Source organism: Schistocerca serialis, chromosome 4, assembly GCF_023864345.2.
Source record: "Schistocerca serialis cubense isolate TAMUIC-IGC-003099 chromosome 4, iqSchSeri2.2, whole genome shotgun sequence".
Taxonomy (NCBI): domain Eukaryota; kingdom Metazoa; phylum Arthropoda; class Insecta; order Orthoptera; family Acrididae; genus Schistocerca; species Schistocerca serialis.
This window is the reverse complement of record NC_064641.1, coordinates 798,745,913-798,769,382: the sequence shown is the minus strand read 5'-3', so window position 1 is coordinate 798,769,382 and position 23,470 is coordinate 798,745,913. Positions and strand designations below refer to the sequence as shown.

Genomic DNA, 23,470 nt, shown 5'->3' with positions numbered 1-23,470 from the left:
GTGGAACTGGGCGATAACTGACCGAGAGTCGGCGTGCGGTCACTTCAGTGGTGCTCTCGGTATATGAATGTCATCCTGGGAATTATTTGGCGGAGGCATCAAAATAGTTCACGATTTCCGCACTCTGTGTGGTAATAGACGTAACAACTGGCGGATGAATGACCTATTTGAATGTCACGTGAAGAAGCATAAAATAGTTCCCGGTACGGGAGCCATCTAGGAGGCGGCTGACCACACTATTAACTTAGGGTCGCCACGTGGAGACTGCCTGTTATGTAGCACCCTCTGATGCTACCGCCATCTACTGTGGCTGGCAGAGACACGACACTGGTAGATAAATTGTATCTGATCTATTTGCTACGAGAATTGTCTTAAATGTAAATGTGGCAGTTGTTACGCATCTCAACGAAGCAACTTTCAGATATGATTTCCTAATAAAATCATACAACTCTTGTGAGATGTTAAAGTACAGCTCCTAATCCAGGGCTTCACAACATACGTGCTCGCGAAGCAAGCTGTGAACACGGAGCAGCGCGAGCACGCTACCCCCACTACCGGACCAGAGGGGAGAGTGGGGAGAGTCACGTGGGCACACAACAGCTGCCGCCAGTCAATGTAAATCCGTGGCCACCTGCAGGGATATCACTCACGAATTATTACTGCGACAAATGAAATAAATAAAGGAGAATGTACACGTGCCACATAAATTTATTAGCTTAGTGCATGCTTCTACATTCGTATTAATTTGTGAACTGGTACACTATAAAATATATCACTGAAGTGTGGGATTCTCGGTTATCTTGTACTTTTTGCCCTTTACAATTGCGTCTATGTTCGGAGTAATTGTTCTTGTACATTGTAGGCGCAGCGTGCAGTTTAAATTTCGATCAAACAATGCGTTTCTCAGACGCGTCTTGTTACATTTCATTGCAGAGAACAGTTGTTCACAAACATACGTGGAACCGAACATTGATATTATTGTAGCCGCCAGTTTGTGCAAACGAGGAAATCTATCCTGAGGGAAGTATCTGTAGAATTCCAAAATGTTTTTCTTGTTCTGAAATTTGTCTGTATTCTCTGTCACACTGCAGGTCAATAATTTCTAGTTGCACCTCAGGACGAATCTCTTCAATATTCGCTGAATATGGTGAGGAGAAAAGATCAAAATCACTGTCTAGTGCTGTCAGATCCTGAAAGCGTTGATCAAATTCTTCCTTAAGGGCAACTAAACTATGTGAATAACGTTCACAGTCTTTGTGAACATCTTGCATGGATGATAATTTTGGAAAATGAGCTAGATTTCCTGTTTCCAGCTGACTCGCCCAAAGTTTCAATTTCATTTTAAAAGCTCATATTGGATCTATGAAATGAGTAATTAGCAGATCTTTACCTTGTAGTGAAATGTTCAAATCATTCAGATGGCTAGTTAAATCTGCTAAGAACGCGAGATCACATTCCCATGAAGGCTCTTTCAATTCAGGAACACACATGTTATTTATTTCCATGAACATATTTATCTCATCTAATAGGCAAAAAACCTCGCTGTAATAAGGCAGGCTACCATACTGACTTTCTACATCCTCAAGAAAGCTTTTAAATTGTCTGTGTTGTAGCCCATGCTTCCTTATATAATTGGTTGTATGAACAGCAACACTCATCACATTTTTTAGAGTGATTCTCTTTGCACATAAGTTTTCCTGGTGGATCACACAGTGAACGCCCCTTATTTCATTCGGCACGGTCAGTTTTTGCATTTTCTCCTTCAACAGCGCAACGAAACCTGATTTTTCCCTGTCATCGCTGGTGCACCGTCTGTAGACACTGAATCTAAAGAATTCCACGACAATCCTATATTTTCAACACTTTCTTCAACACTACTTAAAATATCACCTCCGGTTGCAGTGTTCTTCATGGCTACTACATCGAGGAGCTCCTCCCTCACCTGAAGATCTCTATTAACACCTCTAATAAATGTGGCAAGCTGCGCTGTTCCAGTGATATCAACACTTTCGTCCAGAGCTAGAGAATACGCCATAAAATCTTTACAGATATTTGCAAGCTGGCTCTGGACGTCGTCTGCCATATCCTGTGTGCGACGCATAATGGTCATGTTAGATAATGGCACAATCCGAAACTTGAGATTTTGTACCTCACTCTGAGAGCTGCCTCAGTTGATTTTTCTTCGTCATTCAGATCTTCTTCGGATTGCTTCCTTTTAAGTTTAATAACTTCCTGTGCTCGATCTATCTGGTCCATCACATTTTCCACTTCCGTAGACTTTCGCGTGGTACGACATATAATGTCGCTGCAAATTAAATTTCCTAAAAGAATTCAGCGTTTTGTGATATACTAAACATTTTGCAACGCCATCTTTTTCTGTAAACAGATGCAATTCCTCCCAATGGGCGTTGAACTGCGAAAGCATGGTTGGGGTTACACAACGGCGACTTGACATCATTCTTAACCAGCGAATGACTGTTAGAGCTGATCGTAGTACTTTAAACGTTACACAGTCGGCGCGAATTCAATAGGCACGCTGCGGCCCTATTCAAACGAGCGCGCGCATTTCCCCTCCCTCCCCACCCCTCCCTCCCTACTCCTCGACCCTGCACCTGCTCGCGAGCACGTGCCTGAGCAGACGCGAGTACTCGCGCTCAAAACCGGCCAGTTGTTAAGCCCTGTCCTAATCTTTCGGATTTATTCTGCAGTTTCACTTCTTCCTTATAATTTTTTCTCAATTTTCTTTTCATATTTCGTTTATTTCACTTCCAAACGTCTTTACCCCAGATATCTCAGCATTATTTTCTTCATGCATAAACATGTACTAAATACGCATCAAAAACATTGTAGAATTACTTGTTCTATTTTAGTAAAATATTCACTTTTGGTTTGCTATCTTTCGAAAAAATTGCAAGTGCATACTGATTTACTACTGCCGGCTTAAAATTTAGTTAGAACCAGGATTCTTAGATGAGTATATCCTGCACCACACCCGTATTGCTATAAGAATTTCATAGAAATTCTGTTGGTTCGGCTATTGAAAGTGGATTTAGAACAGCGTTGATATTTAAAGACACTGTCTCAAAATTCCTGCTGTATCATGGGCCTACCCCCACTCTGCCAGTAACACACGGTACATCCAAGTTGAGTGGGCAGCCAGCTCTCTAGCAGATGGCTCTTGGTGGCTGTCACGCTCCACATGGCTCCCAAAAGGCAACCTAAGCACCGTCAAAGGTCACTGGCCCCACAGACCATTTTCTTACATCGGCCACATGACAGGAAGTAGGACCAGCTGTATTCTGGCGCTCGGACCCTGAGAGCCCAATTCACTCTGCTTCTTGCTTCAGCCGCCGAATGCAGTCGCGCTCTATCAATCACGAGCTCACCACAGAGCCATCGCTACGCTGCCCTAGCAGTCTGTCTTCACATCCCAGAACGTGGCTGTACTTTGGAGAAGACTTGGACTCCTTCTCCGCTACCAGCCAATGGACTCTGTAATACCCAATGGGCGTTGAACTGCGAAAGCATGGTTGGGGTTACACAACGGCGACTTGACATCATTCTTAACCAGCGAATGACTGTTAGAGCTGATCGTAGTACTTTAAACGTTACACAGTCGGCGCGAATTCAATAGGCACGCTGCGGCCCTATTCAAACGAGCGCGCGCATTTCCCCTCCCTCCCCACCCCTCCCTCCCTACTCCTCGACCCTGCACCTGCTCGCGAGCACGTGCCTGAGCAGACGCGAGTACTCGCGCTCAAAACCGGCCAGTTGTTAAGCCCTGTCCTAATCTTTCGGATTTATTCTGCAGTTTCACTTCTTCCTTATAATTTTTTCTCAATTTTCTTTTCATATTTCGTTTATTTCACTTCCAAACGTCTTTACCCCAGATATCTCAGCATTATTTTCTTCATGCATAAACATGTACTAAATACGCATCAAAAACATTGTAGAATTACTTGTTCTATTTTAGTAAAATATTCACTTTTGGTTTGCTATCTTTCGAAAAAATTGCAAGTGCATACTGATTTACTACTGCCGGCTTAAAATTTAGTTAGAACCAGGATTCTTAGATGAGTATATCCTGCACCACACCCGTATTGCTATAAGAATTTCATAGAAATTCTGTTGGTTCGGCTATTGAAAGTGGATTTAGAACAGCGTTGATATTTAAAGACACTGTCTCAAAATTCCTGCTGTATCATGGGCCTACCCCCACTCTGCCAGTAACACACGGTACATCCAAGTTGAGTGGGCAGCCAGCTCTCTAGCAGATGGCTCTTGGTGGCTGTCACGCTCCACATGGCTCCCAAAAGGCAACCTAAGCACCGTCAAAGGTCACTGGCCCCACAGACCATTTTCTTACATCGGCCACATGACAGGAAGTAGGACCAGCTGTATTCTGGCGCTCGGACCCTGAGAGCCCAATTCACTCTGCTTCTTGCTTCAGCCGCCGAATGCAGTCACGCTCTATCAATCACGAGCTCACCACAGAGCCATCGCTACGCTGCCCTAGCAGTCTGTCTTCACATCCCAGAACGTGGCTGTACTTTGGAGAAGACTTGGACTCCTTCTCCGCTACCAGCCAATGGACTCTGTAATACTTCTCTTGATAATTGAGGTGTCAGGTCAGAGGGGTGTTCTGAACACAATTTCGACCCAAAGCAGCTCAATAGGCTGTGCAGTGGAAGGGGTAGGCTAGCATTAGAACAGTCCATCACTATTGACTAGACACTCATTTATTGACCACATAAGTCAGGTATTACCCAAAAGGAACAATCAGTACAAATTACAAAATAATATTCTTTTCCTTTAAGTCACTCAAACATTTAAACAGGCAAATGACAATCATTTAACTGAAAGCCTTTTAAGAAAGCAAGACTAGAAAATTTGAATGATGAGTTAAAATCATATTTAAATAGGCTCTGACCGAGCACATATTTTAAAACTAAATACTTCCTTTAAGGAACCAGTGATCAAAATTAATTACATAATCCTCAACAACCATATTACGTCCAAGACATTTAAGATTAAACAGTAATATATAACATCAGAGAGCTGCAATCCCAAGTTTTAAGCAGCACGTTTCAGATGGACTGCACTGCAACAGTACAATACAAATCCCTCAGAAGATCTCCCCACACAGGAAGTTATTGCCGCAATCGACAAAATATGAACATCATTCCATGTACAGACCTAAAACAAACTAAAAGCTCTCTTAAGTTTGGTACAGTTAATTCCATTTCAACATAACATACATCACAAGTCCAGCCCTAGGACGGCACCGACACCCCACAATTTAGCACGCGAAAAACTACAGCGATGCACTCATCACGTATCCTTACAAAATCCAAGGACAGAGAGCCGTCCCCCCAATAGCGGAATATTTAACCACGCGCAGCGTGCGGGTTTTGCGGGATGCTGATCTCGCCCTTAACCTCAACACCAGTTCAAATACTAGTCAGCCTACAATCTTGAACCACCATACACATTCCTTCAGTTACTGCATAGAAAGCCAATGTGATAGGCAAACAGACCAGCATATGATAAAAGCTTAAGCAATTTCCTTACTAGACAACCCTTATGAATAGTAGCCATAATTTTTTTAATTTTTTTAACGTGAGCACACCCACAATCAAAAGACAAACAAAGCCAATCATAAGGACAGTAGCACATAAGCAAGTCGGAATGGTAACTTCTGCTTAGATTGGCTACAAATCAGCACGTGATTTAACACACCAGAGAACAGTGTTTACAACATAACCATCAATACAATAGCAATTTACCCACACGTGTACTCCCCCACGATTTCGATTCGCAAAGCCATAGACAAAACGTGGAGAACGTATCACTTAGACCAACATAATGGTGCTCCCTCAGTTACCCCAAATAACTGACTCCCTTAGTTGCACAGCAAAGAACGAGACCTAATGCAACCACCACAGTTTTCGCCTCTAAATTGTCACAGTACAAGTGAGGCTCAATCACACATGTAATTTTACATCACCAGTTCCCATATAGTCAATACAAGCGCCTGATTTTCACCCGTTTATAACGGCAGGCAGCAACATCGTACGGAAAAGAGCGTAGACACAAGCTGTTACCAATTCTCTTCTCCGAAAGCAGCCACCGCAACTATCGGGAACCACTGGGACATCCAATGCAAAATCGTTACTCCTACACACAAACTACAGGACGCTGCTTGCTACGGCGCCTTCCGTTCAGAGCCAACTTGTATATCTCCACGCTATAGGTCCGGTCCCACACTCGCTGCGTCAACCCGACAACCGTCTTCCACCACGTCCCGGAGCACAGCCCCCCACAGCACCTCGCCTCGTTACTCCTCGCGTAGGCCCCAGAGGGCGCTGCTTACCACCCTGACCGTGGCACTATCGATATGTGCCGCCACGGTTCACTAATTACTGACAAACGCCGGACTTAAACTGCTCCACATCGTTTCTGCTGTGTAACCTTTGCTAAGTTTTCTCGGGTCCTTGTGTATGTCTCTTACTGCCTGTGGTACTGTAATACTGATAATCAACATTCCTACACACAGAGTTCCAACGTTCCAAGATACTTTTGCAATCTCTATCAGAAAAATATTATTTGTGCTCCTAATTACGCAGCTGAAAGAAAGGGGAAACTACAACCGTAATTTTCCTGAGGGCATGCAGTTTTACGGTATGGTTAAATGATGATGACGTCCTCTTGGGTAAAATATTCCGGAGGTAAAATAGTCCCGCATTCGGATCTCTGGGCGAGGACTACTCAGGAGGTCGTTATCAGGAGAAACCACATTCATGGACAATCTCGAAAAACAGTTCCTAGAAAATGAACACCTCAGTAATGATATTGAATACTGGTACAGATTTGTAGATGATGTATTGTGTATGTGGACAGGTACCAACAGACAACTGAACACATTCCTAGAACATCTAAATTCACAACACAAAAACATACAATTCACCATGGAGCTAGGTGAAAAAGCCATTAACTTTTTAGACCTCAACATAGATATCACCACAAATAGACATACTTTCAAAATTTACAGAAAACCCACAACAACAGACACAGCAATACCCTCATGTTCATAAAACCCAATAACACACAACATGCAGCCTTCCACTCCATGGTACATTGCCTCACATCCATACCAATGTGAAAACAGAATTTCCAAACAGAAGTAGACACCAATAAATATATTGCATATAACAATGGCTATAAGCCTGAGTTAATTGACAAAACCCTGCACAAGAAACAAAGAAGAAAAATCTTGCCCTACATTTATGGCCCCTCTGCAATAACAACCACACCACAGACAACTGGTGTACTATACCATATCTGGGTAAGCCATCAGACAAACTAGCCAACACTGAAAGCCCAAAACTATAAAACATCATTTTATGTAAGAGGTACTACAGCTAATCTCCTATTCAACAGCGAGGACAAAACAGATAAATTAAGCAACAGTGTGGTCTACAAAATAACCTGCACTGACTGCAGTAAATTGTACATTGGTCAAACGGGCCAGGCCATATCAACAAGGCTGACTGAACATGAACGCAGCTGGAGATCAAATAAATCAGATCCCACCTTTGCTGAACACTTGCTCAAAGAAGGACACAAATATCAAACACACACAGAAGTGCTACATATAGCCAACAAGGCAGAAAACTCAGCCAACTAGAAGCACTTGAAATTACCAAACACTTGGCCCTAAATCCCCAGCTGGTCCTAAGTGACCAATTGCAACTGAGCACATCTCCACTCTTAAACTTTACGCAAAGTAAACCTGCTACTAACCACAAAGTGTCCCAATAGTGAACAAATTCACACCCCAACATAATGTAATATCCCTTATGTGTTTGCATTCCTAACTGTGATTCAACTGTAACAATGTAACATTTGTTATATATTAATGCACAATTTCCTAATAACAAAATGTAACCGCCAAAGAAAACATCGCTGTTGTACAACTAATAATTAATGTTCAGTGCAACTGTTCACAACAATTACCAAAAAATTGTGAATTTGTAATAATGTGTATTCTAAATAATTCTAATTGTTGTCATACATGGTACTGACAAACCATAAAATGTTATTTATTATGTTAAAGAACAGTTTTACAGAACAAAAAGACAAAACACCCGTTTTACAATTCCAAAGATAATACCACAACTAAAGATCGTATGTATGTGTGTTGCATCTTAGTCCAGAATGTTTGGTTCGTAAGAACACAAGCTCCTTGTAAACAATAGCCAGTAGTTATCTTCTGGCATCTCAATAACTTGTTTTCCGATTTTAGCCTTAATTTGACACAAAATTCGGCATAGTTTCTGGTGCCTCATCTTCCGACGCTGGCAGTAATATCCTTCTCTCCTTTACATTAGGCGGTGCTACACCATTTTTGCCTTACTTCCCGCACTCCTCACAACTCCTCTCTCTTACGTACCTTGTTGAACTTGCAATCCTAGGGACGACTTAGCCCATATCAGTGCTGTTATTTCCACTCGTAATATAATGGAAGACGTGAAAACACATTACATGATAAATGTACAGAAGTAATGAGAGAAGGTCTGCTTAGTCATACTGTATGGGACGAGTTTACTGGTTTATTCCTTCACGTAATTTAAAGATGTGCATTTGTCATCAAGACTGGACAAAGGGGCCACAGCATTGAGAGTCACTACATTTAAAAAACGAAAGTAAAGTTGTCTCTAATCAGAAGGTTGATTTGAACACTGCAGTACTCTATCTGACATTGTCGTATTGGGGGCGGTTCAAAAATGTTTCGGATGGCTCTAAGCACTATGTGACTTAACAAAATGGCTCTGAGCACTATGGAACTTAACATCTATGGTCTTCAGTACTATGTGACTTAACATCTGAGGTCATCAGACCCATAGACTTAGAACTACTTAAACCTAACTAACCTAAGGACATCGCACACACCCATGCCCGAGGCAGGATTCGAACCTGCGACCGTAGGAGCAGCACGGTTCCGGACTGAAGCGCCTAGAACCGCTCGGCCACAGCGTTGGGGGCGGTATGGCGTTACATTCTTGCGACGTTGCAACTGAATTACAGTTTGACGTGGACTGTTATTAACGGGGCAAACCGCCAACTTTCGCATTAACAGGTAATTGGCAGAGGTGAAAGAAAGACTCCTGGGAATCAAAAAATGTTCAAATGTGTGTGAAATCTTATGGGACTTAACTGCTAAGGTCATCAGTCCCTAAGGTTACACACTACTTAACCTAAATCATCCTAAGGACAAACACACACACCCATGCCCGAGGGAGGACTCGAACCTCCGCCGGGACCAGCCGCACAGTCCATGACTGCAGCGCCTTAGACCGCTCAGCTAATCCCGCGCGGCCCTCGGAATCACTAGGAGTACAAACTCAGTTCTATTGATTGGAAGCCTAACTTACAGAGCCACTGATCTACAGTGGAAAGACCACTATTAAAAAGTAATAATACGCTCTAGACAGTTGTTACATGTGAAAGTAACCGTTTTACAGGAAACTCTAAATGCATTATAAAACAAATCAGTTGAAAGCGTTACTAAATTTCCAGAAAAGTAAATCAACGACGAAAAATTCTCAGAAAACCACGAAACCTTACACGAGAAAATATTATTCGAGCTATAACTGTTATTATATGATATATAGCGTACTTACAGATTGAGTAACCAAATCACTAAAAGATTAATTTAAAAACTAGTTCAAGAAATGATGGAAATAAATGGCCGGACTTAACAAAGATTGATCATCGGGACTCAGTTCGAAACGGGACTCATCAATGAAGTAATTTTACTCCAACCAACGAGATTCCCGACCAAAGACATATCTGGAGACGCCCCGGACGGCGGTGGGATATCAAATTGACTGTCACCCGCCATACGGCCCGACTGCCAGCAGTGATGGTCTAGGATGTCATTTCTTTTCATAACAGGGCCCGTTTGGTTGACATCCGTGGCAATCTTACGCCACAGCGGTGCGGTCGTCGAAATTCTACACCCTGTTTAATTGGTCATCATGGCAAGCCATCTTAGGCTTACATTTCAGCAAGATAATGCCCGCCCGCACAGGGCGAGAGTTTCTCCTGCTTGTCTCCGTGGTTGCCAAATCCTGCCTTGACCAAAAAGGTCGCCGGATCCCTCCCCAATGGAGAACGTTTGCAGCATTATGGGCAGGATCCTCCAATCAGCTCGGTATTTTGACAACCTAACGCATCAGTTGGACATAATTGGGCACTGTGTCCCTCAGGATGACATCCAATAATTCTGTTACTCAGTGCTAACATGTGTTCATGAAAGCTCTGAACACGGATTCCCCTGAAAGTTACGCCAAAGTTTTCAAATACGAGTCTTTGGAAGCGCAATCTGAATGGAGCAATAGCATTTAGAATGTGGCAGAACTCTGCCAAACGCAGCTATCGGCTGTTATGAAGTAACTGTGAGGATTTAGATTCGAACACTGACTACAAACATTGTACAACAACGTTTCGTCATAAGTGTGATTGAAAAGTTACTAATCTATAAACTGATGGTGTGGAGAAACTGCACTCCGCTGACGCAGTTTCTACAAGTGTGTGGCTCATAGAACTGTATCACGTAGACTTAGAACATTAAGAAAAAGAACAGCAAACGCATTGCGTAATTAATTGATATGGCCGACAAATAACATGCAACGTAAGTGAAAGGACCACGTTTCCTTAACGCAACTCAATCCTTTTGGGTCATATTGAAAGAGGTGATATTGTTTCCACAAGAGATTATATTAAGGTAGGCAACCAATTCCCGGAAATGCATATTTATTACCGCGGGACTGCTACGGTCGCAGGTTCGAATCCTGCCTCGGGCATGGGTGTGTGTGATGTCCTTAGGTTAGTTAGGTTTAAGTAGTTCTAAGTTCTAGGGGACTTATGACCTAAGACGTTGAGTCCCATAGTGCTCAGAGCCATTTGAACCATTTTTTTGCATATTTATTATGTTATGGACATACACAGCGTACATCGTATAATAACAACGTAGCTCACAGTAATTGTTCAAAGTGACGACCCCCAGTCTCATTGCACGCATTGCAAGGCGCATGAAGTTCTGCCGCACTCTCTCAGAAACGAAGCGCGCGCATACTTTAATCTTTGTGAAACGATTTTGCAGAAACTATTCAGCAAAAATATTTCATTTTTACTTTGCTTGTAGCTTTATATGTCAGCCTCGTGGCGAAGTGCCCATCGTCTCTCTAATGGTCATACTTATTGTGATATGTGTTGTGTCTAGACAAGACAGCCTAGACACAATGAGAGGAAGCCGAAAGGCACGCGCTAAGCTAAAGCTGGATGGCGAGAGGTCTGAAACAGGATACGTAATGAATGCTATAAAGAAAAGTACGTAGCTCCTGGAATACTTAACTTTAATCCATCCTTTTGGTACATCTGGAGATTCTGGCGATACAAGTGAGACTCTTTAGATACATGCAATGTTACTAATGGCGCCTTGCTAGGTCGTAGCCATTGACTTAGCTGAAGGCTATTCTAACTATCGGCTCGGCAAAGGAGCGAGGCTTCGTCAGTATAGTCGCTAGCTACGTCGTCCGTACAAATGGGGCGAGTGCTAGTCCGTATCTCGAGACCTGCCTTGTGGTGGCGCTCGGTCTGCGATCACACAGTGGCGACACGCGGGTCCGACATGTACTAATGGACCGCGGCCGATTTAAAACTACCACCTAGCAAGTGTGGTGTCTGGCGGTGACACCACAATATGTATATTTTAGTAAGACGCTACGCAAAAATCGAAAAGTTTGCAATGAAAAATGCGGGTCGCTATGATTTTGCGTTTGGTGCGTATCACAGCACATGAAATTCAGCTAAAATGTTGAAATTTTGTTTCGACTTGGGAGGAGGCTTATCTGCCTCCGATCTCGAGAAAATGGATTCTATATAGCGCGCTCACTTCCGACCTCACGCCCACAAGGATGAAATACTCACATCATCTCTCATATCTCTGAAACTGCTCGAGGCATCGAAACGAACGTTTGGCGAACGATAGCACATAAGGAGGAGAGTATTTTGCCAATTCGTAAACAAACGGAACGTTCTTATCTACGGCGACATATCAGTAGTTATACTTCCTTTTTTATTTTATTCACTCCAGTGACTAATTTTTTAAGAGTTGTTGTCAGTTAACGAAACAAGAGTCTCCTAGCATGAAAATAAACATGAAATTTCTTCTATTATCTTCCTGCAAACCGACACTACGAGGTTTTTCGTTAGCTATTGAGCTCTCTGATTGCCAATTACTAGTTTAATGAGGCAATCTGTTTTAGAATTCTGTCGCAATAGTTGCTGTGAGATGAGTTTGTGCAAATTACACAGTGTTTTGACAAAGGAAGTACAATTAAACCTGTCAACAAGAGAAATGTAGCCGTTACTCATAAATGGTGACGCTTCTTCGAATGAGAAAAGGTTAACAAAAATACTGCCAATTCTGTTGGAATTTTGGTTGAATCGCCGTAACCCATCGTATTTTTAACACTGAGCGACTAGAATGGGAACATACCAAAGGATTTTATTCCATTTCTTGATCTGAGCAGTATTAAAATAATGACGTGCGCTCCCTTCAAGCGGAATGATAATGCGAGATACTGTTTACTCACCTACGGTTTTGCCAAACTGACAATGTCTGATTCGCGAATAAAATAGTTGTTACTGAGAAAAATAAAACAATTGATCTGTCGCACAACACAATGGTCAATGCATTGTCAGCAACGGATAATAATTCGCGCCACAGGAATGCCTTGTGAGCTGGACTTCGAAAAACATTGTCATGAAAGTAGATCTGCCTTTTTCAGCAGTACATTTCAACAAATTAAATGTATCTAATCACTACACTCATTCAGGATATTACCAAATTCGCAATAATACCGACCATTTTCCTCCATTTTTGTAGCCGGTTGTATAATTAGTTTATTAATGCTGATAATGTGCATGCAACAATTGAAATGCTTTTTCTAATCACGGAGAGCCAATTAAAATATTGTTATTTGTGACTGCTTTTTGACTGTTTCTAGCTTGCAGTGGAAATGTAATGTCCACATGTACATAGTATAATGTCTCTTTTTTCATCCATATCCAAGTAACGACAGTGAAACTTACGTACGTCATGTCTTGGACGCTTTTTACCACAAGCACAAAGGGGTCATATCTGTGGAAATTATGCCTTTTTGCAACAGATCGTAGAGATACGTCAGGATAACAGGCAGCAAGAAGATAACCTTGTTTTACTTTCCTGCCTTGCTCCTAAATCATGTATAAGGGCCTCTCAGCGCATCTTCTGCCGCGTAGTCCTTCTGGCAACAAGTACACCCTCGTGCATGTTTTCTGACATTTTGATGAATTTATTAACAGTAATGGCGATTACATTTGAAATAATAAACAGTTTACTGACTTTTTCCCATATTTCTCGTTTTGATTTGACTGTCCTTTATATTTAAAATTTTATGCTAGACCTTATGCCAGTCAAGGGTACTCCTAAATCTCGAGTAGTTTTTGAACTCCTGTTTCAGGCAGTATGATAAGTAGCTCATCACAATCGATTTAGTCATAGAACTTTCTAAAAGCTACGAAGATAGGTACATACTGTGTTCCTACTATTCTTCTTTCTCTTCTCGGTTGAGACAAATAAGACGACGTGCCAACTCTAATTCCTTATTCGTTGCTCTTTCCTTTTCTTCCGTTATTCTTCCATCTGTTCACTATGTTTTCCTTCGTATTTTCCGAGCACTTCAGATCAAATTTCACCACTCACTTATCTTGGAATCAGTTCGTATTCAACACCTTTTTCCTGAACATTTATCCATCAGTTCCTTCTCCAGCCTCTGTATTGTTTTCCTTTGTCCTATTTTACGTCGTGGTTACAAATACTCGTTGACGTTTTATTCCACAAATATTTGAAGATCTTTTTGTTTATTCTACTGCCCTACAGTTGATATAAACGTCCAAAAAGTCGTACTCTCCTCTTATTATTACTTTGTAAGGGTTTTCTATGTATCGATAAATTGCATAGTTGCTTCGTAATTTTCAGACTTTCATAGTTTTCTTGGACCTAATGTTTTCCTGGTGATTTGCCTTTTTAGTATTTTTTATTTATCTAAATTGCAGTTCAGTGCTAACCATTCGCTCACATGTAGACATTCCAACTTCATTGTTGCATTGTAATACCTTAGTCTTGCTTATGAGACACTCATTTTTTACTCCAGAGATCTTTAGTTAAACCATATGAACTTCCAATTTTATGTATCCATTCCTCCACAGCAGCTTCCTCTAAACGGTTTCCTTGGAGTACCTCTCCAAGATATTTAAATTCCTTAGCCTTCTCTGTTTGCTCAGTACTTTTTTTCACTATACGTTAAAAAATTTGTGTTTTCTGCAGAAATTCTTAATCCAGTCATAATGACTACTTCTTGTATTACAGCACATTTTCAGAATGTGTAGCAAAGTCATCTACAAATGCGAGACGATTTATTCCAATATATTTGCTTCCTCTTCCTAGTCATATGTCAAGAATTGTACTACTTCAAATTCCCAGTGTTTGTTTCTAGAACACAAATAAAAACAATTGAGGATAGTCCATCGCCTTGCAGTACACCTGTGTTTAGTTCGAAGGTCTGACATACTTCTCCCATACACTTTAGCTACTGTGTGTGTAAGTGTTTGCCGAACTATATTTGCTAATTTACACTTTTCACCGAATTCTGGGGTTATTTCATCTATAGCTATAATAATATTAATAATAAATGTTCAGATGTGTGTGAAATCTTATGGGACTTAACAGCTAAGGTCTTCAGTCCCTAAGCTTACACACTACTTAAACTAAATTACCCTAAGGACAAACACACACACCCGTGCCCGAGGGAGGACTCCAACCTCCGCCGGGACCAACCGCACAGTCCATGACCGCAGTGCCTTAGACCATATTAATAACAAATATTTTAATATTATTATTATTATTATTATTATTATTATTGCCGGCCTCTATGGCGAAGTGGTTCTAGGCGCTTCAGTCCTGAACCGCACTGCTGCAACGGTCGCAGGTTAGAATCCTGCCTCGGGCATGGATGTGTGTGATGTCCTTAGGTTAGTTAGGTTTATTTAGTTCTAAGTCTAGGGGACTGATGACAACAGGTGTTAAGCCCCATAGTGCTTAGAGCCATTTGAACCATTTGAACTATTATTATAAGACTGGGGTGGTAAGGACTCAATGACGAGGGTGACAAAACGCATTTGTGCTCTGGCCTAGTTCCGGTCGGTGTCGTGTTGGGACGATGCGAAGTTCCATCTGCGCTAGAGACTGGGCTGTCGGCAGCTGCCCGGCTTACTGTTGCAGCGCTGCCGCACGAGGGCCCGGAGATCTCTGGAGAGGTTGGCGGTGTGTTCCGGCAGGGCGACGTGCTCGCCCTCAACTGCACCTCCGGGCGCTCCTCGCCGCCGGCCAGGATCCGCTGGTTCGTCAACGACCGCCAGGTGGGTCTCTTCTGCAGCTTTCTGTAGAGCACTGCCTCGTACTGGTAGCTGGTTGTAGTACGCTGAGGTGGTAAAACACATAGGGCAGCGACGTGCTCGTACACATCGCGTACGCAAGGTACGAAAGGTCAGTGCATTATCAGAGCTGTCATTTACACTACTGGCCATTAAAATTGCCACATCACGAATATGGCGTGCTACAGACGCGAAATTTAACCGACAGGAAGAAGATGCTGTGATATGCAAATGATTAGCTTTTCAGAGCATTCACACAAGGTTGGCGCCGATGGCGACACCTGCAACGCGATGGCATGAGGAAAGTTTCCAACCGATTTCTCATACACAAACAGCAGTTGACCGGCGTTGCCTGGTGAAACGTTGTTGTGATGCCTGGTGTAAGGAGGAGAAATGCGTACCATCACGTTTCCGACTTTGATAAAGGTCGGATTGTAGCCTATCGCGATTGCAGTTTATCGTATCGCAACATTGCTGCTCGCGTTGGTCGAGGTCCAATGACTGTTAGCAGAATGTGGAATCGGTGGGTTCATGAGGGTAATACGGAACGCCGTGCTGGATCCCAACGGCCTCGTATCACTAACAGTAGAGATGACAGGCATCTTATCCGCATGACTGTAACGGATCGCGCAGCCACATCTCGATACCCGAGTCAAGAGATGGGGACGTTTGCAAGACGACAACCATCTGCACGACACTTCCACGACGTTTGCAGCAGCATGGAATATCAGCTCGGAGACCATAGCTGCAGTTACCCTTGACGCTGCATCACAGACAGGAGCGCCTGCGATGGTGTACTCAACGACGAACAGAGTGCACGAATGGCAAAACGTCATTTTTTCGGATGAATCCAGGTTCTGTTTACGGCTCACAACAATCTCTGAAAGACTACACTGGTGCAAATCTGCAACACACCAGATTACTTTAAACTAAAAATTTTAACAACTCACTCAAACATATAAACTATGCACCCCGCGTGAGGGGTGGAAATGGTACAAAACACTCACACACACAAAAATAAAATTAGTTGCCACCGAAAGTGCAACTTGTTTTTAAAAGAAAACTCTTACGGTGGAAGGGTGGCAACTTTATATACTAAAATGACCATTTAAATAAAAACCCATGAAATGCAGTCTTACATAAAATGTACAAACATGCTCTGCATTACACATATACCGCCTCTCAAGATGATAGGCAAGATAAAAACATATTTCAGGAATTCGGCCATTACACCTTAAGCAATAAATTCGTTAACACCGAATCCGACAAACATGACAGAGGCAGCTATTAACGTACGGCAGACCGACAGACAGACAAACACTAACTGCCTAACAAATGCGGACGACAGACAGACGAGCAAGCTGGGGACGAGAGACTGACAAAAAAAAAAAAGTAGAATTTAACAAGTAAATGAAACTGTTGTGGATTGGCATGAGGGCCTACCCACTAATGGTAGAGGAAGCCGAAAGGCACGCGTTTAAGCTCACGCAGGCTGGCGTGAGGTCTGGAACAGGACAAGGAAATGAGAACTTAGAAAAACGGAAGTAACTGGTAGAATACTTTAATCCATTAATGTTGAACGTAGCTCTTGTCTGTACATTCTTTACATTATCAATAGCAACTGATAATGGCGCCTTGCTAGGTCGTAGCAAATGACGTAGCTGAAGGCTATGCTAACTATCGTCTCGGCAAATGAGAGCGTATTTTGTCAGTGAACCATCGCTAGCAAAATCGGCTGTACAACTGGGGCGAGTGCTAGGACGTCTCTCTAGACCTGCCGTGTGGCGGCGCTCGGTCTGCAATCACTGACAGTGGCGACACGCGGGTCCGACGTATACTAATGGACCGCGGCCGATTTAAAGGCTACCACCTAGCAAGTGTGGTGTCTGGCGGTGACACCACAGAAACAACATATCACGAATCATTTCTAGTACTCTGCGATGTCTGGCGAAGATCTGGCGCAGCACCCCCAAAACGCTCTCCCGAACCGTCCGCTGCAAGCCGCTTCAACGGACGCAGGAAGGCGCGCCGGTCTCCCGTCTCACGGTGTCGCAGCTCGCCCCGGTCAGACCGATGTCGTTGGTTGACTCCTGTTGCTCTCGTGTCGGCCGCGAAGCCACTGCCCCTCCCTATACGGCGCGGCCCACTGGACTGACGTGGCGACGCTCAAGACGGGCAAGTCATCTTGTGTCGCTGTGCGCGACGGACCAACCTATCGATCCAACCGCCAATGCCCATTGCCTGAACAAATTCGAGCAAACTGGCGGCCTGACACATACTAGCACTCCGGACGGCAGACAGACAATCACTGCCCCACACTGACCCGGCTGACCAACTAACTAGACTCGCCGACTCAGACTGACTGATTCACCGACTGCCGAGCTCATAGCGCCCCTTAAATGCACGTGAACAGGCAACTTTTCCCCTTTCCCACCAGAAGGAGACACCAAAGCTGCAATTGCCACAGCGGTGATACCGCCAGAAACGGAAGGCGACTGCTTTACACTACGTGCTGCGCCGCGTTCTTCAAAACAGCAAATTTTACCACGGCTCACACTAGATGTAGACAGCTGAAGTACACTGATTCCATCCTGGGGTGATGGGGTGGCGGCAGTAAGGGCATCGAGCCACCCCTTCAAGTTAACCTTGTCAAATACGTTGTAACCAAGCCGACCCTGTGAAAATTGCAGAACAAAGGCGTAAGCGAAAAAAAAATTCACTTTGATTAACTTTATATTGTGTTGCGGGATGTGGTTTGAGCAAGTATCACTAGGGAATACAGTGGTGCAGAGGGAGCATGTTTCCTAACAAGAATCTTCGAAAACTCAAGAACGCCCACTCCGACCCACCAAAACTCAAAAAATGTAGAGTCATTAACAAAAACTTCTACACCACGTGAAAGCACATAAAATGTCCTACATGCGGTTGCTGAAACGTTCAGTTTTCTCATAAGAGGGAAGGAAGCAAAGGGAAAAGTGCAAAAAATGTCTTCTGTGCCCTGTAGCCAAACGACTACTACCACTTATTTGTTTCTCACAAACGCTATACTTTCACTGTATTACGCTTCTTACAAATGTACTGTTTCTGATGGACACACGTCCAGATCATCCGCTCTCAAAATTCCTCCATCTCTCTCCCCACATCCACCACTGTTGGCGGTTCACCTCCAACTGCGCAACGCTACGCGCTGTTCACATCCACCTGCCCAACACTACAATGGCAGACAACAATGCAAACTAGCCACAGACTGCACACAGCACAGCCAGTGATTTTCATACAGAGCGCTATGTGGCGTTACCAATATAAAAACCTAAACAGCCTACTTACATAGCCTCCACGCTCCCCACAAAAAATTTTACAAATTCTTTTGGGCACTGGCCAATACATATTTGTTAAAATTTTTTCATAATTACAATATCAAAGAAATCAAATGCACACACTTATTGGTGCACTGTTGGTCAAAAGCAAAGATTTTCTCACAGTCCATAAAGACAGTCCTGATCGTTCATCACAGTAAAATTGCAGTGTTTTTCTCAAAGTCTCATTAGTGAAAGAAAATGCACACTGAAGTAGTGGATTTCCATGCAGTCTGGAAGAAGTAGTGTTGTCTTCCAACGGAAAGACAGTGCTGACTCTTCACATGCAGACAGGTAATGGGCCACAACAGAGCAAACCCACACCAGAGTCATTCGAAGTTTTGAAGAATATTGGTACGTAGGTCATCACAGAGCAGACCCACTATAGTCTTGGTAGAGAGTATGGTATTGGTGGGCCACCAGAGGTGCAGACCCACTGTAGTCCTTGTAGAAATAATGGTATTGGTGGGCCATCAAAGATGCAGTCCCACTGCAGCCCTTGTAGAGATGGCCAGCAGCCATCTGTTGCAACTATGCAGGTGCCCAATCACCATCAAAGAGTCTTGCGGAGAATATAGCAAGTCCATAACCACCACTTGTGCACTCACGAAGTTTTTTGAATTGTCCTTAGAACCAGCAATGCTCTTAACCAGTCCCTTCCTGAATTATCAACACACGTCCAAACGCTAACAGTCCCCTTTATTTCACATATTGTGCACATACTATGACCAACAGAAATGTGTGCAGTGAAATTAATGTTTACAAGTTACTTAATTTGATGAACTGGTGTCAATTACAATTTTATAACATGAGAATACAATAACAAAGGCACAAAATACATTAAAGAACATAACAACACAGATAACATTTGTAGTAACACAGGCTTTAAAAAAAATAGAAAAACAAACATATACATCAGTGTTACAGGAATTATGACATAAGTAAATATATAAAAGATCAGAATAACTTTTGAAACATCAACTCCACACATGAGCATTAAAACAAAACAGAATAAATAATGTCTAAACATCTTTACAAAGTAAATAACATATTATACATACAAATTATATTTGAGGATAACAGTATTCCTCATCATAGTGTATGTAGCTGAGTATTAGGAAAATTCTACAACATAAATCGTATCAGATAAACACATAAAGACAGGAAAAACACATATACACAAGGGTACACAAACACATAGCTGGATACACAAAAGGAAAAGACAGGGTTTGTTTTACTGCAGTATTTTCCAAACAAAACTTTCTTTACTTCTTGGAGATCTCCCTTCATTCGTCATTATTCCCAAAAAGTCCTATCTATACCTCCTTTCTGTATTCTATTCATATTTCTTTCAAAATAATAATTTCTCATTGTACAATACTCATTTTGGCCCAAATCTTTTTCATATAACTTCTCAATGCATTCTTTCCCTATTCTCCATAGTCAGTTTCTTATATAGTCTACCCCCTCTTAAGCTAACTTAAATCTACTGAGCTCAGATACATATATTAAGGGACGAGGCAATGCAGCAGTACAAAAAAATTAACACAAACAGCAATGACAAAAATTGCAAATTGGCAAAGCAAGCAGCATTGTAGAAATTAGCAAAGCAAATACAACTAATATGAGGCAATGAGCAGCAACAAGAAAATAAATCAGTAGTAAAGCTAGCTTAATACAATGTAAAATGCAGCAGAACTATGCCTGGCAAACAGTAGCAGAAAATGCAATAACTTATACCTAAACATGACAAAGCTCAAGCAGAAAAAATATTACAGTAAAAATGGCCATGCCTAATACGTACGTCACATATTAACACTAGAATGATGCATCACGAGAACTGACTCTAGCAGACATGTTATCAAACCGTTAAAAAATTATTTTTGCAATTCCTGTGAAGGGAAATGTCTATCTGTGCTCTCTTTTCGACGAAAGTACATCATAAAATTATTCTTTACTTGGTCTGTAGACAGAAAATGTGATATTAGTACATCTATTAAATTTTATTTTAACCAATGCTGCAGTGCAGATAGAAACTAGATATTAAACGAAATGAGCAAGTATATACAAATCAATGTGTGAAACGTAATTCACTAGGCAAATGGCGTCTCCAAAGGCAGTAAAAAATTTCTTAACTAGAAAGACAATAGATGTAAAAATGTTTCTCATCATTTCATTAGGCAATTTAGTAAATATCATAAATTAAGAACTCCACAGTGTAATCATATGTTTTCAAGTTTGAGCGTGTCGTATTTGCGATGCTTTCTACAAAGAAATAACAACAGTGCAAACTAGCCACAGACTACACACAGCACAGCCAGTGATTTTCATACAGAGCGCTATGTGGCGTTACCAATATAAAAACCTAAACAGCCTACTTACACGGGGTGCCATTGGTTACACGTCTCGGTCACCTCTTGTTCGCATTGACGGCACTTTGAACAGTGGACGTTACATTTCAGACCTGTTACGACGCGTGCCTCTACCCTTCATTCGATCCCTGCGAAACCCTACATTTCAGCAGCTTAATGCACGACCGCAAGTTGCAGGTCCTGTATGGGCATTTCTGGATACAGAAAATGTTCGACTGCTGCCCTAGCCAACACATTCTCCAGATCTCTCACCAATTGAAAATGTCTGGTGAATGGTGGCCGTGCAACTGGCTCGTCGCAATATGCCAGTCACTACTCTTGACGAACTGTGGTATTGTGTTGAAGCTGCATGGGTAGCTGTACCTCTACACGCCATCCAAATTCTGTTTGACTCAATGCCCAGGCGTATGAAGGCCGTTATTACGGCCAGAGGTGGTTGTTCTGGGTACTGATTTCTCAGGATCTATACACCCAAATTGCGTAAAGTGTAATCACATGTCAGTTGTAGTATAATATATTTGTCCAATGAATGCACGTTTATCATCTGCATCTCTTCCTGGTGTAGCAATTTTAATGGCCAGTAGTGTATACTCAAGCGATTCGTATGAAAAGGTGTCCGACGTGATTATAGCTGCACGACGGAATTAACAGACTTTGAACGCGGAATGGTGCTTAAAGATAGACGCATGGGTCATCCCATTTCGGAAATCATTGCGGAATTCAATATTCCGAGACCTACAGTGTCAAGAGATGCCAGGAACACCATATTTCAGGCGTTATCTCCCACCACAGACAGAGCCGATGGCCTTCACTTAGCGACCGAGAGCAGCAAATTTTGCGTAGAGTTGTCAGTGCTAAGAGACAATCAACAGTGCGTGAAGCAAGTGCAGAAATCGATGAGGGACATATGTGGAACGCATCCGTTACGAAAGCGAGGCGACATCTGGCGTTAATGGGCTACGGCCGCAGACAACCGGCGCGACTGACTTTATTAACACCATATCTTCCGAAGCGCCTCTCTTGGCTCGTGACGATAACTGTGGAACTCTAAACGGAAAATTGGAAATTTGTGGTAAGGTCTTATGGGACCAAACTGCTGAAGTCATCGGGTCCCTAAGCTTACAGATTACTTAATCTGAAACTAACTTATCCTAAGGACAACACACACACCCATGCCCGAGGGAGTACTCGAACCCCCGACGTGGGAGGGGAAGGGGGGGGGGGGAGCGGCGGGAACCGTGACACGACGCCCAGACCGCGCGGTGAACTCTAAACGACTGGAAAACCATGGCCTAGTCAGATGAGTCCCGATATCAGTTGGTAAGAGCTGATGGTAGCGTTCTGGTGTGGCGCAGACTCCACGAAGCCATGGACACAACTTATCAACAAGGCACTGTTCAAACTGATAGTGGCTCCATAATAGTGTGGACCGTGTTTACACCAATCATTCACTGGAAATGGTTATGTGCGGCAACTAGGAGCCCATTGGCAGCCGTTCATACACCTCTTGTACCAAAACAACGATGGAATTTTTATGAATGGCAATGCGTCATGTCAGAAGGCTACATTTGTTCGAGGCTGATTTGAACATCCTGGATAATTCGAGCGAATGAGTTGCTACCCATATCGACCGACACGAATCAGATCGAAAATTTATGTGACATAATCGAGCGCCCAGTTCGTGCGCAAAATTCTGCACCTGCAACACTTTTGAAATTGTGGACGGCTATAGAGGCAACATGGCTCAGTACTTCCGCAGGGAACTTCCAACGACCTGTTGAGTCTACGCCACGTCGAACTGCCGCACTACGCTGCTCGAAACGACGTCCGACACGATATTGGGAGGTATCCCATGTCTTTTGCCATCTCAGTATATAATCAGCAGAAATCCTGCTTTGCGGTAGGTGAAATTGTGAATGGGAGGTCTTATAATTGACACAAAATTTACTCACTTTCAATAAATATGTCCACCCGACGCTCCTGTAATCTCTCATTCGTCGTTACATGCTACTTTTAATCAAATCCAATTCAACACTCCCCATCCATCCGCAGACGTATCCCGAGGATTTCGTCCTGAGTCCTCTACACGATCTGATCAGAAGAATGCGGAATTGACCACTACATGTCATTAGAGGCGGGCTCGCCTGTATAAAAGAAGATAAAAAAAGCAGTAACAGCAGGATATATAGGGTCTGTCAT

The 23,470-nt window shown here is 42.8% G+C and overlaps 1 protein-coding gene across 1 annotated transcript in view; it reads left to right on the top strand.

Moving 5' to 3' along the window:
• Positions 1-23,470, top strand: part of LOC126474776 (uncharacterized) — a 157,371-nt gene that overhangs the window by 71,318 nt on the left and 62,583 nt on the right. The window contains exon 4 of the mRNA XM_050102252.1: positions 15,392-15,528. Coding sequence (XP_049958209.1) covers positions 15,392-15,528 — 137 coding nt within the window. The remainder of the gene's footprint in view (positions 1-15,391; positions 15,529-23,470) is intronic.